This window comes from Remersonia thermophila, chromosome 4, assembly GCF_042764415.1.
Source record: "Remersonia thermophila strain ATCC 22073 chromosome 4, whole genome shotgun sequence".
NCBI classification, from domain to species: domain Eukaryota; kingdom Fungi; phylum Ascomycota; class Sordariomycetes; order Sordariales; family Chaetomiaceae; genus Remersonia; species Remersonia thermophila.
Genome location: NC_092220.1, coordinates 318980 through 338235, shown reverse-complemented (window position 1 = coordinate 338235; position 19256 = coordinate 318980). Strand labels below are relative to the sequence as shown.

Sequence of the window (19256 nt, the reverse complement as noted above, 5' to 3'; positions counted from 1 at the left end):
CGGGGGAGCATCGCCCGTACGCAGCATGTATTACAGGCGCGTTGCCGTAAATTGTTACCACCACTTTCCAGGCGACAGCTCCAAGAGCTTCCGTCTTCCCAACGTCAACCCCCCCCTCCCCCTCCCCCAACAACTCCCAGCCATTGCCTCTGCGATCCGACCTCTTCTCCCCCCACGAGCTTCTCACAATGGCTTCCGACGCACCCAGAGAGGGCACGCCCTCTACGGTCCCGCAAAAACGCGCCATCGACGACGACCATGCCCCCGCTGTGCCATCGCCGCTCAACCCCGAACCCAAGAAAGTCCACGTCGACGAAGCTACCGTTACCCGGGAGAAGCGCACCAAGAAGGATTCGTTGAAGAAGCGCGAGTCAAAGGGTCTGCCTGATAGCGCCAGAGCCACGCCCGATCCCAAGCCTGGGCCGCCTGCCGAGCTGGCTCCTGTCCGGTACAAGCTCGCCCACCCGCGGCCGACCGACTTCGATTTTCCTCGGGGCCCCGTGTTCACGCCGCATCACGAGGTGCAGGGCCCCGACGGCCGCGCCGTCGAGTTCTACGAGACTTCTGAGCAGTAAGCCGCCTCCGCCGGCCGCCGGATCCAACCTGATGCTGACCCCGTCGTCGTAAGCGTTTACAACAAGAAGAGCTTCCACTACACGCACTGCATCGCCGACCCAACCTTCCCAAGCATTTTCTACTACCGCAACACGGAGCCGCCACCGTACGGGCCACACCTGTCCTTCGAGGATGCCGCGTCGCACATGTTCTTTGACCGCTCGGGCATGCACGTCACGTCGGATAAGGGCTTTCGCATGGCGCGCGCCAACGTTGCGGTACGCGAGGGTCGCTGGTATTGGGAGTGCCGCGTTACTCGCGGCATCCTGAAGGACCGGAAAGAGGGCGACCCGGAGTCGCACGGGCATGTGCGGGTGGGCTGGGCTCGGCGCGAGGCGTCGTTGGACGCTCCCGTGGGCTTCGATGCCTACAGCTACGGCCTCCGCGACGTGGGCGGGCAAAAGGTGCACATGTCGCGGCCCAAGGATTTCTTCCCTCCAGGAGAGGCCATCCGCGAGGGCGACGTGATCGGGCTGGAAATCCGCTTGCCGTCGGAGCGTCTCCAGCGCAAGATCGCCCGCGGCGAATACAACCCGGCCATCGACGCATCCGACGAGCCCGAGGAGAGCCAACCCCCCGAGGTCGCCGACGTCATCCGCGACCGCATCCCCATCCGCTTCAAGGCGCACATCTACTTTGAAAAGATTGATTACCACACGACCAAGGAGCTCGAGGACCTGATGAACCCGTCCCCTTCCTCCAGCCACCCCAGCGCCGAGCCGCCGAACCCGAACCACCGCTCTCCGGCCCTGCGAACGCTCCCGGGCTCCTACATCCGCGTGTACAAGAACGGCATGCTCGTGGGCACCCCGTGGACGGACCTGCTGTCGTTCCTCCCGCCGGCGTCGCGGCAGGCCCAGCCGAGCGGCGGCCGCGACGCCCTCGACGACGGCACGCTGGGGTACTACCCGGCCGTGAGCGTGTTCCGCGGGGGCGCTGTCGAGGTCAACTTTGGGCCAGACTTTTGGTTCCCGCCGCCCGAAGACGTCGAGATGAGCGGCGTCCCAGGGAGCGCGGGGCCCGGCCGGCTGCGCCCCGTGAGCGAGCGCTACGACGAGCAAATCGTCGAGGATATCGTCTACGACATTGTGGACGAGGTGGGCTTCTGGATGGAAGACGGCCAGCCGGCGGTCGGCCGGCCAGGCACGGACGGGAAAGCAGAAACCGCCATCCCCGGTCGGGACGAGATCAAAGAGCTAGTCCAGGACGACTGAGTCAGTTGTCGAAGGCATCGAACGCTCTACGGAATCGGCGAAACCCGCGGGCCAGCGCTGTGACAAGGAGCTAGTCAACGTTTATTACCAACAGAATCGCTAGAACCGCTAGGGAACATCAAATCATGAGGCCCGAGAGCGTCGTCGCCGGCTCTCGGAAGGCTGCACCACCTCGGCACGCGTGGCCCGACCGGCATCATCCCTGCTGTCCCTCCCAGAGCGACTCTTCCTCGACGAGGTGGAGCCGCTACTCCTCCTCGAGCTGGAGCCGCTGTGCCTTCTCGACGCCGACTGCCCCGCTCTCTCGGCCGCCTCCTCCCTTTCCCGTTCCTCCTTGCCCCGCTTGCGGCAGTACCACAGGACAAACAACAGCAGCACGATGGCCAAGCTCCACAGCAGGCTCGTGCCTACAAAGGCCGGCCAGCGGAGCTTGAGCGCATTGACGATGGCCTTGAGCATGCTCTTGACGATGGCGGGCGTGAGCATGAGGTCGCCGAGGCCGCGCGGCGCCAGGAACTTTGCGAGCCCCTTGGCGTCCTTGACGCCGGCCTTCTTGTCCGCGCCCCGCTGGAGGCCCTGGGCTTCGGCGGCGCCGGCGGCCGCCGCCAGGATCTCGGGGCCGAGGGTGGACGTGAGCTTGTCGGGCAGCTGCGTGACCATCTTTTGGAGGGGCTTGGGCAGCTTGTCGAAGCCGCGCTTCAGCACGTCGTTGCGGCCGTCGAGCAGCGCGACAAGGTCGTTGGCGGCGGTGGGGGCGCCCCGCATGATGTCGCGGAGCACCACGACGAACTGGTTCAGCAGGGACTGCAGCTCGGTGGAGGCTGTCAAGGCGACCGCCTTGGCGCGGCCGGCGGGCTTGGGCTTGTCGGACGTGGGGTCGAGGGCGTCGGCGGGAACGGCCGGCGCGATGCCCAGGCGGGCCAGCGCGCGGTGGAGGTCGGCCCATTCGCGGTCGGCCTCGTCTTGGGCGGCGTCGCGAGGCGTCGCGGCGGCCGTCTTTCTTCGGAGCAGGCGGGCGATGCGGCCGGGCTTGTTGTGGTGTTGGGTGGCGGTGACCGCCCGGGGCAGCTGCGCCGAGTCGCTGTCGGTGTCCCAGAAGAGCTCGGGGGTGCGAGGCCGCGGCGGCAGCGGGGGCGGCGGCCCGTAGTCGTCGTCGTCGGAGAGGAGGCGCATGACGAACTGTTCGTTGTCGTTGTTGAGCAAAGGCGCCGACGGGAGGGGGTTCGATGGGCCGGCCTCGGGCGTCACGACGGCGTCTTTCACAGTAGGTGCAGCGACCGCTGGCTCCTTGCCTGAGCCTTTGGGTGCCTTGTGTTTTCTGAATAGCGACGGCATTTTATCTCGCGGTCATGCCTTTGTCTCTTGTTCCCTCGTGGCTTTTCCATCGCTTGCCATCCGCCCTTGATCTTCCGACCCCGACGAATGGGGTGGTGGGTGGCCTCCGACGCGCCCGGCGTTGGCTGGCGCTGCCAAGCCGCACCGCCACGTCACCATTGCCCGCCTACACAGTATAGTACGCAGCCCAACCGTGATGTCATCCATGCGCTGTGGCGCGCCACCAGCCACTCAATCATCAGGCTCCCTCCTCCTCTTCCTCGTCCACCGGCTCCTCGTCGTTTTGGGCGGCCTCTGTCCGCCTCCGCGCGCCCCGGCCCCGCTGAAACCCGGCGCGCGTGGTGACGGCCCGCTCACCGACAAAATGGTTTCCCTCCCACGGCGTGCCGCACTTGGGACACGTGCGGGCGCTCCGCGTGCGCCAAAAGGCCTCGTCGCAAATGTCATGCAATCGCACGGTGCAGTCTAGGTTGTCGCATCGCTGGCCATGCGTGACAATTTCCTTGCAGGCCTCGCAAAACTTGATGCGCTGCCAATCGCCGTCGGCCGGCTCCGGGTCGTTGTACGTTTCCACCAGCCACGGCCACAGCTCCATCAGGGCGCGCGGCGTCAGGTCGTAGAAGCCGTCCTGGGACTTGCGCAGCCAGCCCTCCGCCACCAGGCTTGCCAGCAGCGCGAGCACCTCGGAGTGCTTCAGCGGGCGGGCGGCGGCCGGAGCCTGGGTTCCCTCCTCGCCGGCGTCGGCGTCCCCGCCGGCCTGGCTCTCGCGGCCGCGCGGCCTCGACGCCCGCAGCGCCTGGCCCTCGTCGACGGCCATGACCTCCATGCGCGGCGTGTTGTGCTGGTCGAACATGGCATCGAGGAGCCGCTTGACGTAGGCGACCTCGTCGGGGGTTCGCGCCGTTCCGAGCTGGGTGACGGGGTCGCTGTGGGCGTTGACAAAGGCCCAGACGCGCTCGCCGCGGACCTGGTCGCGCGTGTTGCGCACGTCAAAGTCCAACGGCTCGACGGCCTCGCGGACGGTTCGCACCCAGCTTTCAAAGTCGGCCATGGTGATGGAGTCCGGGTTGACAGGGCCATGGCCATGGCCATGGCCCTCGCCCTCGCCCTCGCCATCGCTATCGCCATCGCGGCCGGCATTGCTGGCTGACGCAATGGCCGCCAGCAGCTTCCGACCCTCGCGGAACGTCAGGGTGCCCCGGGCCATGAAGGCCTGGAGGAATGCACGGTGAGCGTCATTGTAGCCCGGGGGCAGGGGAGGTTCCCAGTCATCAGCCATGGCGAAAGCGAAGGTGTTGTGCGTGCTCGACGCAAGCGGCTGACATGTGCTATGTGCTAGGTGTGGTTGGGGACGCCGAGACGCCGGGCCGATGCAACGACGGCGACGATTGTGACTTTTGGCGTGCGCAGGTCGCACAACACCATTGAGCCAGAATCCCCACTCCGACCAAACTCTGGGGAGGGCCGGTCACGCAGCGCCCTGCTTTGGGTGCAACGCGACCCCAAAGAAACAGTGGGGGCGCTGTGTCCCTACACAGTATGTAGCGTGGTACCTAGATACTAGTTACACAGTACTATACACAGTCCTGTGTATACGCAGTACACCGCAAGGACCGCAGAGAGCTTCCAGGCTCCCTGGCGTACCTCCTGTGTACGTAGGTAGTAGTAATACTGTGAGACGCACAGGAACCTGCCCACTTGGACGCTGGAGCGAAGGCTCCACTGAAGACGCGCCTAGCGTAGGGTCCCTACAGTGGTACCTGAACTAACACCTCCACCACCCCTGAGGTGCCTAGGGCAGCCCAGGTCCCAGAGGCAGGTATTTCCAGGTTGGTTAGGTTTCTTCGGTATGTACTGTACAATACGTACATACTTCGTGTACCCCTTGAAAATTTTACATGTCTTGGCACGCCAAGAGTCACACTCATCCTGATTCCCGAGGCTCTGTTTCCACCGTCACAACACCTCTTGAAATGCAAACCACTTGACCACCTTCTCGAACGCGACAGGACTCCCATGTTTCGCCTAACTATTTTGTTCGGTCCCAAGGATTGTTGCTGTGAGGTGGCTGTTGAAAATTCGACCGGGGCCCTGGTCGAAATAGTCGAATGTTCAGGGGGGGCCGGGGGGACTGGATAGCGCAGTAGGTATCACAGTAGTTACTGCGTGCTTGTACATACGCAGTATGTACAGATGCACAGTCCCTGCCATGTGTGCGGCGTACGCAGTAACTAGTTATAGTAGTTCTGTATCGGTTCCCGTTTAGCTCCATCCGTGATCATCAGCGATAGCGTTTCCCAACCCAGTCAATAACGGCTCCGAACGATGACCTCAGCTTCTCCGCCTGAGGAGCTTCGCTTCGCGTCTCGGATTTTCACCATTCCCGATCCATGCAACTCCGTGCAGGTCCCATGCACGTGCAGCCTGCGCTCAGACGTTTTTTCGGCGCGAAACACTTTCTTATCTCTCCCCGTCGCGGGCACCGGCCACTCCTTGCCTCTGATTCGGAGATGCGCCACGTGGGCTCCGCGAGATCAGGCCAGGTCCCCCCCACGGCGGCGATGGCATCTCAAGCCAAACCAGGAGAACGCTGACGGAGCAACGGTCGCCAGCGTCCTTGGACGGGCATGGTCTCTAACTTTATTTAGCGCCTGAGAGCAACGTGGTTATCCATTTTAGGTTGGTGGATCGTCCGGTGCGCACCAGGCTGTACGCAGTATGGAGTATGCCAGGTGACGGCCATGCAACTGGTTGGTGGCATGCCCAACGCGAACGATCAGGCCAATCCCGGGCGCGCCCAGGGTCCGGGCCTCTGGCGTTTCACGGCACTGCAGTCTCGCTCTGCTTGCTGCTTGATGGCCGATGAGGTCCTTCTTCGTCAAGCCCTCCCGAGCGTGGTAGCGCTCCGGCGACCGCTCAAGCGGAGGCCAAGCGAGCCTGGGGACTGCGCATATTGCACGCATGTCGCATCTCGCATGCGGCCGGGCTAACTGGAGACGGTAGGTCGACGCAACGGTGCTCCCCCGCAGCCGGCAAAAGGTGGGAGCTGGCGGCGCTGTTCGGTAAAGTTGCCGACCGCGGCCGCGTCCGGGAGCTATGCGTTCCCGAGGCACCTGGCTCCACCGCCCAGCGACTAGTAGCTCGCCTCCAGACCGTCAGGGTCAAGCCGTCGAGCGCTCGGGCGCGGCACTGTCGTCTTGTCGTCGCCCAGCCCTCCATGTTTCGGGCCCGCCTGTCCTGGTTGCCACGTGCTGCGTCGGTCCCCGTCCCCATCGACCCCGTCTTTGCCGAACCCAACGCCATGGACCTTCTTCATGCTCCTTCCATGCACCGCTCCCCTCCCCCTCCTCCTCGACGGTCACGTCCGCGTCACCTCTCCGTCGAACCGCTCACCACCACTCCGCCGCCATGGCCGCGTTACCGCCAGAGGTGGCGAGCGTCGCCGGCCCCGTGCTCGCCTACAGCCTCATCTGTCTGTCGTGCGGCTTCTTCCTCTTGTGGCTCGTCTGGGTCCATGACGAGCGAAAGAGCTGTACGTCCGCCACCCTCGCCCGCCCCCCCGCCGCCGCCGCGGCTTCCCGCTGACCATGGACGACGCAGACGTTGCCATGCTGGGCACCTTTGTCACGTTGCACACGCTGGCCTCCGTGATTCAGCAAATCCACACCATTGCTCGCTGGAGAGAGATCAAGATTGAGCAGTGGGAAAACGTGGTTCAAAACGTCGGAAACCCCGAGCTGAACATCACGGGCGCATCGACGGGCCTCGACCTCGTTCTGTTCTACATCCGTAAGCGTCGCCCGAGGAAGCCGTGTTGCCCTCTTTTTTTTTGCCTTCTCGACAATGGCTGACCTCTCCATCAGAGTACTACTCGTACAATGTCGAGTCGATGCTGGTTCTCTTCTGGTACGCCGAGCCGGGACGCTTTCGATGGTTTCTCCGCGTCGCGCCGCTGACATGGAACCTCTAGGGCCGTTGAGCTCCTGAACAGCGTGTTCCAGTTCAACTTCATCCGCACCTACCGCATCCACGCGAGCATGTTCGCCAAGGCGAGCGCCATGGTGTTCCCCGCCATGCAAATGCTTCTCCTCCGCTTCAGCGGCATTGACAAGAGCACGCTCGCCTTCATGGCGTTGGCGGACCTGATCAGTGCGTTCCCGGCTTCCGTTTCCCCGACATGATGGCAACGCCCTGCTAACCTCGCGCCAGTGATCCTTTGCTTCGGCGGCGGCGCCTTGATCCTGTTCGCCATCCTCGTGCGCTACGTCCACTCGCGCATCACGCTCGCCACGTGGAACGTTCGCTACGGCCAGTCCACGCCCTCTGCCAGCGGCGGCACCTACGGCAGCCAGAGCGCCTCCGGGACCAGCCGGCGGCGGGCTCCTCGCGTGCGCAAGCCCAGCATCTACGACCGGTGGCTCTTGCTGCGCTTCACCATCGCCTTCATCAGCCTGAGCATTTTCCAGCTCGTCATCATCAACTTCCAGCTCCGCGCGGCGTCGACCAACAACCCCGCCAACGTCCCCCCCGAGCCCGATCTCAGCGTCGAGCGCGCCCGCGGCGACTTTATCCTCTTCGCGCCCGCCCCGACCGGCGTCCTCTTCATCTTCCTCGTCTTTGGCACCACCCGCGCCTTCCGCCAGACCACGTGGAACACGCTCGTGCCCCGCTTCATCCGCGACAAGGTCGCGGCGAGGCGCGAGAAGCGGAAGCAGCAGGAGTTCCGCAGCGAGTTCTCGACCGGCGCGTCCGCGTCCATCACCCAGACGTCGGCCGTGCGCGATCTCGAGGCTGGCGGCATGGGAATGGGAGGGTTCCAGGGTCATCATCCGAGCATGCCCATCTCGATAAAGCTCAGGGATATGCGAGACATGAGGGTCGCCAGCGGCAACATTAGCGATGGCAAGAGCGACGAGTATCCCATCCTGAAGGGGAGTCCAACCGTCGTCGGTATGGGCCCCGGTGGGATGAGCCCAGGCGGGATGGGCCCCGGTGGGATGGGACCGGGGAGGCCCAGGGGTTTCAGCCAACCCAGGCCGTATCAGTAAGCTGAGAGGTGTTTGGGGCGTGTACGATTGGGCAGGGGGGTAGGTTCACGGTTATGCGGTCGGTTGGGAAGATACCCTCGCTCTGTTTTGTCTTGTTACACAATAACTATTTCTTATGGTAATGAGCTCTGCACGTCGAAAATGAAGCATTTGTGCATGGCCAGGCAAGGCATCCGTCGAGCGAGCAATTCTCCTTGTTTGGTTGGGTCGATGAGCAAAACTCCTGCAACTCTATGGTAGACCTCTCTACTGTGTAGACCATATAGGCAACCTGGGGTAACAGATGATCTTCCCGATGAAACCCACCTTTGCTCGTGAACCCCCCCATTTCCCGGGTCTAATTAACGTACCCAACTATTAATACTTGCTGAACCATTGCCCAGACCTCACGGCACTATGTACTTTTGCCAAGCCCAATCATCATTCTAGAAGCCTGCACCGTTTCAAAAAGCCACACATTCCAGAATCGCCCCGGCGTCGTCCCAAGTGCTCTCCGACCTTTCCTGATACATTCCTGCGACCACCAACCGCCCAGAACCACAAGCCGTTTCGCAGCCCCTCCCATATCCGGTAATAGTCTCGGCCGTGTAGCGGGGCGTACAGAGTACAGAGTAGTCGTTCATGCCCCCCCCCCCGGACCGTCCGCCGCGGGAAGGAAGCACAAGACGTGGGCGTTTCTCTTCTCCTCGCTGTGACGATTCACGGGATCGATCCATGCTTGGCTCTCTCTCTCCCTTTTTTTTTCTTTTTTTCTTTTTTTCTTTTTTTTTCTTTTTTTCTTTTTTTCTTTTGGCTTGCAAAACACGGGACGGGTGTGCGGCACCGGGCATGGATGCACGCTTCGGCGTCGGAAGGGGAGCCCAGGAGCTAGGAAGTTGAACATCACGGAGAGCGAGAGGAGCATGGAGGGAAATGGAATCGGAACATGCTTCGCGGCTGGAGTGGCGTCCATCACGGGTGATGCACTTCTCTCGAGACGTTGGAAACCCCCGTCAAGACGTTCTTCCTAGTCCGTTTGTAGAGTAAATCTCTCTTCTTTCTTTGTATTTTACAGACCCGAAAGGATGGTTCCCTGCTTTTCTCTCTCTCTCTCGCTCGCTCGCTCCGAGGTTTTATCTAATATGCCAGGGAGAGGATGCACCAAAATCTCATCCCAACCGCCTACAACATGTCCTTAGGATACATGTTGACGTAGGTACTTATAAGTAGCCATCAGATGCTAACGTCTGGTACACAAAAGGCAAGGAACAAGGGGTTCGCAGCGATTCATCAATGCAAGCACCCTTCCTAATCGTACATTTCCGACTCTACGTTCCCCCCTTCTCACTCACCACCTCTCCAAAGCCTTTTCCCGGGGCCCGGTCACCAGCTCAAACCCGCCCGGATCCAGCTGCAGCGTGTGCCTCCCGCCCGTCATGCTCCGCAGCTGGGTGTCATACTTGAGCATCTCCCTCAGCGGCGCCTGGGCGACGATGCGAAGCATGCGCACGATGCCGCGCCGGTTGCCGTCCCGCAAGCTCGTGACCGATTCGTACGGGTCCGGCGGCGTGTACACGCCGGAGACGTCGACAGGCTCCGGCCTGCCGTCGGCCGCGGTCCCGTCGTCGCCGGGGACGAACTCGTCGTCTTCGGGCTTGCGCACCTCCAGGATGTGCCCTCCGCGCGCGGCGGCGATGTCGTGCTGGATCGCGGGCCCGGCTTCTTCGGGGCAGCCGATGAGCACGCGAGCAAACGGCTCCAGCAGGCCGACGCTGCCTGCGGCGTGAACCTCGGCCAAGGCGGCGCGGACGGCCATGATGGCCGCGTTGGTGATGTGGCCACCGGTGCTGGAAGCGCCAAAGAAGTCGGTCGCCGGGTCCATCGTGATGTGAACGCGGCAACCGCGGACCGGGGTGCTGCGGCGGGGCCCGCGAGCAAGGGCGGCGATGGCCCCGTTGACGAGCTGCTGGCGGATGAGATCGGCGTCGAAGGACGGCAGGCGGCCGTCATGCGCCTGGATGGTGACGTGGATGGCGTTCCCGTCCCGCTCGACCGGCGCGGGCAGCTTGGCATCTGCCGGCCCGAGCGGCTCGTAGGGCTCGACGGAGGCGGTGCATGCGGCCTTGCCGGCCTTGTCGCGGATGGTGCGCTCGAAGACGGCGTGGTGGGGGCCGGAGGGGGCGAGAACGCACTCCGAGTACTCGACCTGGATGTCGCCCCACAGGGCCGAGTCCGGGTCGATCTTGTAGTGGGTGAGCAGGCGGTCGCGGGCGATCTCGAGGTGCAGCAAGCCCATGCCGGAAAGGATCAGCTGGTCGGTCTTCTCGTCGGCGCTCCAGCGGATGCTGGGGTCTTCGCGGGTCAGACGCCGGAGGGCGTCCTCCAGCTTGTCTCGAGCGGTCCGCGTGTAGGGGTCGATGGCGATGAAGGCGACGGCCGGAGGCGTCTCCAAGGTGTTGATGCGTACGTCGCGAAAGGCCTCCGGGGCCGACGAGTGGTGACCGGGGAACGAGAGCAGGGTGTCGCCGGTGCGAGCCGACTTGAGGCCCGAGACGGCGCCGATGTGGCCGGTCGACAGGTGCTGGATCTCGTGGTGGTCTTTGGCGGAGACGTGGAGCAGCTGCTGGGGCTTCTCGAAGACGTGGACGTTGCTGTTCCACAGGTGGCTGCTGCGGGTGACGGCGCCGTGGTACACGCGGACCCAGCTCAGCATGCCGCGGTGCGGATCGTCGACAACCTTGAAGACGTGGCCGAGGGTCACGATCGGGGGATGCCCTTTGCGGCCCGTCCCGAGCAGGGCGGGAAGCGTGGCAGCGCTGCCGCCAACGAGTCCGAGCGGCGGGCGATCGGCGGGGCTGGGCAGGTAGTCGACGACGGCATCGAGGAGGGGCTGGACGCCAACGTTGCGCAGGCTGGCGCCCGCAAAGACCGGGGTAAAACGGGCGGCGCCGTCGGACACCAGGCCGCGGATGGCACGCTTGATCGAGGCCGCCGGCACGTCCTGCTCGTGCTCGAGGAACTCATCCATGAGCTGGTCGTCCTGCTCGGACAAGGCCTCGATGAGACGCAGACGGGCCGTCTCCATCTCGGCCGCCAGGGCGGGGACGTCACGCTCGATGCTTTGCTTGGAGACGACCGACATGGTGCCGTTGCTGCTGGAGAAGCGCAGGCCGTGCTGGTGGATGACGTCGATGACGCCGACGAAGTCGTCGCCGTGCCACCAGGGGATCTGGCACAGCAGGGGCCAGGTGCGCAGGCGCGCGGCAGCATCGAGCACGGAGCGCCGGAAGCTGGCGCCGTCGCGGTCGAGCTTGTTGACGAAGAGAAGGCGGGGGATGCGCGAGAGGTGGGCCGACTCCCAGACACGCTCGGTGTGGGTCTCGACGCCTTTGACGGCATCCAGGATGCACACGGCGCCGTCGAGGATCGGGAGACAGCGGTCGACTTCGTACCGGAAGTCTTGGTGACCCGGCGTGTCGATCAGGTTGATGGTGGTGGGCTGGTGGCCTGGAGGACAGAGCTGAGGGGGTGGCCACTGGAACGTGACGGCGGCCGACTGGATGGTGATGCCGCGCTCCCGTTCCATGGGCAGGAAGTCGGTGGTGGTGTTTCCATGGTCGACGTCTGGAGGGGATTAGCCGACGCGTGGCTTTTGTGAGGAAGCAAACTCAACCTACTCCCAAGATGCCGGGTACGGCCGCTGCAGTAGAGCATGCGCTCCGTCGTGGTGGTTTTGCCCTGAGAACGTCAGCCGGGGCCGAGGGGTTTGGGGTCTTGCTCGGGAAGTCATGCCTACCGCATCCACATGGGCAATGATGCCAATGTTCCGGATGTTCTCGATCCGGGCTTCATGGTGGGCGTGGTCGGTTGCATAGCTCCGGGCCCATCGGGGGGACGAGCGAGCCCGCTGAAGCCGCTGAGCGCTGCAGACGACGCCGATGCTCGGGGCCCTCCGCGCAACCCCGGGAGCCGCTGCCGACACGCTCGTGCCAGACACGCGGAGGGCTGTCCGGCAGAGCATGATTATGTATCCAAATCGAGCATATCAGCCCTCAATGGTTCAACGTTGAGAGAGAGAGAGAGAGCGCGAGAGAGCGAGAGAGCGAGAGAGCGAGATGGAGCTTCAAGAGAGCTCGCTTGATCTCATGATGGAAGCAGCGTTGTGCTCGCTGCTGCCCGCTGGCGACGGCCCGTTCATCTGTCGGGCTTGGCGCCCAGATTCTTTGTGGCCCCCCGGGCCCCACAGGAAGCGAAGGCGGGAGCCGGATGGACCTGAAGCCTGGAGCTGACGGCCTGTAACTACGCAGTACGTACATTACTACAGTTGTTCTACAAGCCTACGGAGCTGATGGAGCTCCACTCTCCACTCTTTACTGCCCCCCCCCCCCTCCCTCCCCGGCCAAACAAGGCATTGCTTCGTCATCCTAACCCCCAACCCTGAGCTTCACCCGTCGGTCGCCGCGAAAGCTGCAGCCCGCCGGCGACCACCATCGACTTCCATCGTCAACCCACGCCAATGAAATTCCTCCCAAGCGCCACCGCTCGCAATTGAACACAAACACGACCAGCATGGACTACAGCGCCTCGTTAAACGACCCCGACCACCCGGCCGACGCCTCACCATGGGGCAACTCGCCGACCTCGTCGCCCCGCATCAACCGGTCTGGCCTCGGCGCCCTCGTCGGCGACCCGCCGAGCTCCCCGTTCCGCTACGAGCCGTCGCACAACGCCTTCGACGACGGCGGCTTTGGCTCCGGCTCCCGCAACGACGACGACCGCCTCCCAGATCCCGCCAGCGCCTTCTCCGGGTCCGCAACCCTCGCCGAGCCGTCCGAGACGCACCCCGAGAGCCAAGGTCCGCTCTCCGAGACATCGGCCCCAGCCAAGCCGCCTGCCGCACCGCCTGCTCAGACCTCTGAGCAGCAGCAGCAACAACAGCAGCAACAGCAGCAGCAGCAGCAGCAGCAGCAGCAGCAGCCCCAAACACCATCAGCCCAGACACCGCGAGACCAGTCTGGTCAGGAGCAACCCCGCAAGCCGACACCGCAGTTCCGCCTCCAGGCCAAGATCACCGGCCTCGAGCGGACCGGGCGCAAGGACCCTATCCTACGCTTCGATGTCCATGTACGACCCCATGCTACCGCCTCCTCCTACGAGGGCCTGACCGCTAAACATCGCAGACGAACCTCCCGGCGTTCCGCACGACGCAGTACCGCGACGTGCGGCGGCTGCACTCCGAGTTCATCAAGCTGGCCGAGCACCTCATGTCGGCCAACCCGGAGGCCATCGTGCCGTCGGTCCCGCCGGCGCTGACGTCGGCCGGCGCCGGAACCGAGGAGGACGAGGTGCGCGTCAAGGCGCTCATGCAGCGCTGGCTCAACTACGTGTGCTCCAACGAGGTGCTCATCCGCGACGACGAGATGGTGCTCTTTGTCGAGAGCGACTTTGGATACAGCCCCATGGTGCGCAAGAAGCAGCCCGCCACGGGCGTGCGGCGCAAGATCCTCAAGCAGTTCGCCCCGCCCCCGGACGACACGCCCGAGCTGCAGGACGCCCGGCCTGTCGTCAAGCTGTTTTATCTGGGGGCCATGGACGCAGGGCATAAAGTAGATAAGCTCGTCAAGTCGCGGAGAGGTACCGTCTTTCTTTTTTCCCCGTTCGGTCGTCGTGGTTGATGGATCCCCCGAACGTCTCGCTAACCCACCCCAGGTCTCGGTCTCGCCGAAGCCGAATTTGGCGTCAAGCTCGGCGCCATGCACGTCCAGGAGCCGCACCCCGGGCTCGCCAACGCCTACCGCAAGCTCGGCAAAATCGTCCAGGCCGTCGGCGACTTCCACGCCGCCCAGGCCACCGCCGAGGCCACCACGCTCGGCGACCCCCTGCAGTACCACTCGCAAGACGCCTTCGTCGTCAAGGAGACCCTCACCAACCGCCAGATCCTCCTGCGCGAGCTCTACCAGGCCCAAGACACCACCCGCAGCCGCCTGCAGGCCGCCGACCGCCTGCGGGCCTCGTCCACGGTGCGCCGCGACAAGGTCGACGAGGCCATCGCCGCCCTCGTCGAGGCCCGCCACGTCGAGGCCGCGCTGGCCCAAAAGACGGCCGGCGTCACCCAGCGCCTCGTCCACGAGAAGCGCCGCTGGTTCGCCCGCACCTCGGCCGACCTGCGCCTCGCCATCCGCGAGTACGTGCTGCGCGAGATCGAGGCCGAGCGCCGCACGCTCTCGCTGCTCGAGTCGGCCCGCCCGGACATACGCTCCATCGACGGCTCGGGCGGCCTGAGCCGGCTCGGCCGCGAGAACCACCCGCCCGCCGCCGCGCGGAGGACGGCGCTGGCGGCGAGCCAGGGCCCCAAGGGCGACGCCTGGAGCGGCGTGCCGCGCCGCAGCGCCGACGCCCTCTCCCGGTCCGTCTCGGGCAGCCTGGTGGCGGCGGCCGTGGCGGTCGATCCCGACGCGGCCGACGGCGCCGATGGCGCGGCCGACGGCGCCCGCGCGCTCAGCGGAGCCGGGCGCATACCGGGCGTGCTGGAGGAGGATGACGAGGACCGCGTGGACGCGCGCAATGCCGCCAGCCGGTTGGCGACGAGCACGTTTTAGCAGAAGCATGCCTACTGAAGCACCTAGGAAGGGATTATTAGTCGTAGCTATGGCGAGAGAAGGGAAGGGGGAAGCGGAGGGGGGGGTGGCGTCCATGTTGCCTTTCTGGTAGGATGTGTGTTGATAATCACGTGGGGTCGCATCGGGCATGAAAGGAAATGAGGATTGAAGTGCAGGGTTTGGCCAGGCGCACCACGTACACGATCATCACCGCCCTGCGTTTCTCCAGTCGTGCGCTGCCATGTTCACCATTCACCGCCCAAGCTCAGACGGCGATCATCACGGTTCTGGAGGGCAGACTCCGCGTCTCGGGCCGCGCCGCCAAGAGCAAGTTCCATGGCTTCCGATGAGGTACGCCGTGCCATTCTTCCCTGTGTCTGTGCCGTGTAGAAGCCTCACGCAAGAATCATGGCACTTGCCATCTTCTTGTGGGTTGTAGGGAAGCACAAGACACAAACGAGTCTTTCATGCGCCTGAGAGGATCTGGCCACGAACGCAACGCTGCGAACGTATCTCGGAGCCGGCGCGGCTCCTTGACATGACAGACGGGCCCTGCCGGCGGCTGACGCCCACCACAAACACCACCAGCAACGGATTCCAGCCGTACCCCACGTCCTCGAGCCGGCTCGGGACCCGATAGGGCTGTCCCGTCGTGGGTTTTGTTCCTCTTTCTTTTCACTCCTCGGCTCCCTGGGGCTGTAGCCAACGCCGCCAGGCGGCATCTCGCCTCGGTTTCTATAAATGCATCGCGGCCCCGGAGTGTCTCCTCAAGGTAGCCCTGAGACGGACACCATGCAGGGACCTGCTGTATCGTGCATACTTGCCCTACCTTGGCTCGAAAGGTAAAGTAGCTCTGGATGGACGGACGTATCCGTCCACGTCGCAGCTCCCCCCCTCGGGTGTCCCACCCCCCGGAGCAAGCGAACCGCGGCCGCGGCCGAGTCGACCTGCAGGCTCACACACCGCCCCGCGTCTCGATGACGCCAGGGCGGCGTTCCTGTCGGATTGCGACATCAGCGGAACGTCCTGCGGTCTTGGTGTCACGTCCCCGGAGCGAGAATAGGCGAGCCGACCGATGTGTTAGCTCCGCCAGCCTAGCTCCCTTCTCCGTCGGTGAGGAGAGGTGTGTTGGGAAGAAAGAAATGTACCCGGGGGTGCTATGTAACGCAGCACGTGCCGTGGCAAAGTTCGTCTATGGGTGTGAGCACCGGACGCGTGGCTCGCACCGACCAAAGATGCACTCAGAGCGTCGTCTTGCCGGCGCTTCCTTCGCATCGGGGAACCTCCTCCTCTCGTCCGAGGGCTGAAGGTTTGGCATTGACTCACCTGTCGCTCGGACGTCAGGCACCGGACGGACGGATGACTTCTGCCGCTGGTCCTTTGGCATGCTGCTGTGCTGGCGTGTACGTCTGAGTGGTGGCCGGGTAAGGTATCCTCGCCGTCCAAGACCAGCGCGGTCAACCCCTGGCCGCAGAGATGACGCGAGATCCAAGGGGGGGTACCTCGATGCTACCACCGGCATCTGTTATTAGCATAGGCCGGGAGAGAAATCCGACGCATGGTTTTGTTCGACCGGGAGCAGCTTTCGCCGCTGTCTGTCGTAGACTTTGAGCGGCCCCGTTGGTCAGAGGAACAAAACATCCCCCGTTGGGGGTCTTGGAAGATGTTGAGAGATAAGATGCCGTTGATTTCGCTCTGCCGTCCCGTGGCGGGTTTCCAGATCGAGAATTCCCGTTCCATATTAAGCGGTGACGGTGCCAGTTGCTCTGACGAAAACATATGACAAGAAAACCCTCGAAAACAGCGTTTGTCGAACCCTGTTACGTAGGTTCATTGGTCCCGCAACGCCGAGCCGGGAAGACGGCCGGCCCTTTGCTTTTTCGTTTTTGAGCCGCTTGAGGGACCCTTGTCGGCTCCCAACTACTATACACAGTACGTCCGACTCCAATGCACTCCCAGCTCTCCATCGGGTCTTGCTCGAGTTTGGTGCAGGCCGGCTTCTTCTCCTCGGTGTTTCGATCGGAATGTCATCAGGGACACAGCAGGTACGGCGCCGAAGAAGAGCCAATGCCGGCAGCAAGCTGTTTCTGATAAGGCGCAAGCAGCAGCCACGCACCCGTGCCCAACTCGAGCCGTCGACCGGTGACCGGGCGATATCGCGGGGGAGGCAAGAGGACGGCAGTGGTTATCTGATAAGGAGGCGATAGAGATGCACATGGCCTGCATGGCGATGGAGTCGTGTAATGGCGATTGCGCAGTGGACGCAGGGTGTAGGACGGTCCGCCACATGCGGTACCACGCCCCCGAGCGCAGCTGTGAGAGATTCCCAGCCATCCGGAAGGGCTGTCCAGGTCCCGGAACAGGGTGACATTGCAAGCAAAACGTTGTCTTGGACGCGAATGGCATTGGCGAGCGCCGGCGGTCCCGTTGCATGTTTGCAGATCCCTGGTGTGCCAGGGCCGCCAGGGCCACCGCGATAGGTCGGCAAAACGGGAGAATGCATCCCCTAGCCGGCAGTGCCATGGCTCCTCCGTGCCAGCCCGGATTGCGTATGTACAAAGGGGGGAAGGGGGGGGGGGGGGCGCTCTCATGGGGCTATACTGTGTACGTACCTACATACACGTCACAACACGCACATGCCGATGTGTGCGTCATGGACGACCATAACGGCTCATCTCAATGAGTGAAATATTTCAGACCGGTTGGGCAGCAGGTGCCTTGCTCCCTCGCTCGCTTGGGACGGTCGGAAGATGCAGAGGATGGACGGAGCAGGTCGGGACGTGGACATGGGATTGTTGGGTGTCAGGAAAAAAGATTCAGGTTGCAAGCATGGCAAGATTTCGGAGGCTTGCTCGGTGCTTCCCACCACATGCTGCTTGGCCATGAGCTCCATACGTCGTAGCGGTTCCTTCCTGTTGTGCGGCCCGGAGATACCTACAAAACCTTTTTTTTTTTCCTCCTGTGACCCCCCCTCCCCCCTGCCTTCCCTTCATGGGCTCCTGGGGGCTGTCTGCCTGGCCCTGTCGTTGACGGGGGGAAGGAGGTGCCAGCCCTTGTCATCGGACGGACAACCCCTGCCCAACAACGGTTTCTGGAAAAAGGCACGACGTTCCATGACCCCGTTTGATGGCTCGGTTGTCAGAAGCTAGACAGGCCACCTTGTTGTGCTCGGTCGTCATCGGTCGCTGCAGCCATCAAAGCACGAGATAGCGTCATTCCGATGTCCACATTGCCCAGGGCCGTCCACCGCCAGAAACCTTCTTACCAAGTACCGCTCGACGGCCGGCACGCGATGGCGTGCTCGACAGGATGCCGCATTGTCTGTCGATTTGGTCCCGTCCCCAATGCAGACCGCGGATGCTCCAAATCGTCCGCCGTTGCCGCCCTGCCCACCGCCCATGGCGAACGGAGAACCCCCAGGCCAACCACGGACGCCCGCAACGACCCCACGACCTGCAGGTCGCTGCATGGAAGCTGGCTAGTCCTCCCGCATCTTCTTTGGAGAGTTACATCCCTAATTTCGCCGCCGTTGGCCGCCTCCACCCCCCTCCAAAACGAGCTCGAGCCAACCCCGGACAGGCAACCTGCTCACCCCCCAACGGCCCCCCCCCCCGGATGTCGACTCGACTCGACTGGCTGGCCCAAACGAGCACGTTCCGGCCGCAGCTCCCGCCAGCCCTCGGCAGCGCTCGACAGAGCTCGACGGGCCCTCGGCGGCCCTCAACGGACCGCGCCCGTTGCCTATCTTTGAGACGTGTGCGCCGGGCCTGAACCGGAGGGCCCCTGTTCCGCTGCAAAGCATACTGGTAACTGCTGCACTGGGCGGGGCGTGCGTGGTACGTTGTACGCAGTACACGACGTGCCTGCAGCGGCTCCGCCTGTCCCTGATGTCGCGATCCCGCTTTCCGAACCTCGATAGACAGGGGCAGGACCCGCCAGCAAGCCCGGTCATCCGCAATGCTGGCCCGGGACCCCCCGCTACGTCCTCCCGAGATTATCGGGGCGACTGCCCTGTTTACACTCCATTCTCTTGTTGTCCCCCTCCCCCCTCCAAGCATGGATGGGTTGCCGCGATAACCAGGCGTGAGCTGACTGGCGAGGCCGGCAGCTCATCCGCGGTCGCATCTCTACCTCCACTCCCCTGGACCTTGCAGTGCGACATCCGTAACGCTCCCTCTCTCACCCTGCTCGGCCCCATGCCATCCGCGCCAGGCCTTGACACAGGGTAGCACGTCAATGATCCGAACCGCCCCGGACCAGGCCGTTGATAGCACATGTATAAGGGTGGGGGTTCCTTCCTGGCCTCGCCTCCCGTATCTGCCTTTGATCACGCACCATCTTGTCGTTCGTAGAGACGCTGTACACCTTGCCCTCGTCAGGATCGCGCAACCGCCGACTTTGCCACCCTTTTCTGCAACCTCGTCCCTGACAACGACACCATCTTCTGGGAACATCCCGCGCCGCCT

The 19256-nt window shown here is 63.7% G+C and overlaps 6 protein-coding genes across 6 annotated transcripts; 3 read left to right on the top strand and 3 right to left on the bottom strand.

The window, feature by feature from the left end:
• Window positions 1-188: 188 nt before the first annotated feature.
• Window positions 189-1829, top strand: VTJ83DRAFT_4213 (uncharacterized protein; the record flags this gene model as incomplete). The annotated part of the gene is made up of 2 exons (XM_071010678.1): window positions 189-571; window positions 629-1829. The coding sequence occupies 2 exons, from the start codon at window positions 189-191 to the stop codon at window positions 1827-1829; spliced, it is 1584 nt and encodes a 527-aa protein (XP_070865663.1).
• Window positions 1830-1952: 123 nt separating this feature from the next.
• On the bottom strand, window positions 1953-3164 carry VTJ83DRAFT_4212 (uncharacterized protein; the record flags this gene model as incomplete). Its single annotated transcript, XM_071010677.1, has 1 exon — window positions 1953-3164. One exon carries the CDS (start codon window positions 3162-3164, stop codon window positions 1953-1955), a length of 1212 nt encoding a protein of 403 aa, XP_070865662.1.
• A 238-nt stretch (window positions 3165-3402) lies between these two features.
• Window positions 3403-4443, bottom strand: VTJ83DRAFT_4211 (uncharacterized protein; the record flags this gene model as incomplete). The annotated part of the gene is made up of 1 exon (XM_071010676.1): window positions 3403-4443. The coding sequence occupies one exon, from the start codon at window positions 4441-4443 to the stop codon at window positions 3403-3405; it is 1041 nt and encodes a 346-aa protein (XP_070865661.1).
• A 2129-nt stretch (window positions 4444-6572) lies between these two features.
• On the top strand, window positions 6573-8212 carry VTJ83DRAFT_4210 (uncharacterized protein; the record flags this gene model as incomplete). Its single annotated transcript, XM_071010675.1, has 5 exons — window positions 6573-6696; window positions 6765-6953; window positions 7028-7070; window positions 7135-7313; window positions 7374-8212. 5 exons carry the CDS (start codon window positions 6573-6575, stop codon window positions 8210-8212), a joined length of 1374 nt encoding a protein of 457 aa, XP_070865660.1.
• A 1327-nt stretch (window positions 8213-9539) lies between these two features.
• VTJ83DRAFT_4209 (uncharacterized protein) lies at window positions 9540-12212 on the bottom strand (the record flags this gene model as incomplete). Its single annotated transcript, XM_071010673.1, has 3 exons — window positions 9540-11815; window positions 11869-11929; window positions 11988-12212. 3 exons carry the CDS (start codon window positions 12210-12212, stop codon window positions 9540-9542), a joined length of 2562 nt encoding a protein of 853 aa, XP_070865659.1.
• Window positions 12213-12760: 548 nt separating this feature from the next.
• VTJ83DRAFT_4208 (uncharacterized protein) lies at window positions 12761-14790 on the top strand (the record flags this gene model as incomplete). Its single annotated transcript, XM_071010672.1, has 3 exons — window positions 12761-13315; window positions 13372-13825; window positions 13901-14790. 3 exons carry the CDS (start codon window positions 12761-12763, stop codon window positions 14788-14790), a joined length of 1899 nt encoding a protein of 632 aa, XP_070865658.1.
• Between the last annotated feature and the right edge of the window lie 4466 nt (window positions 14791-19256).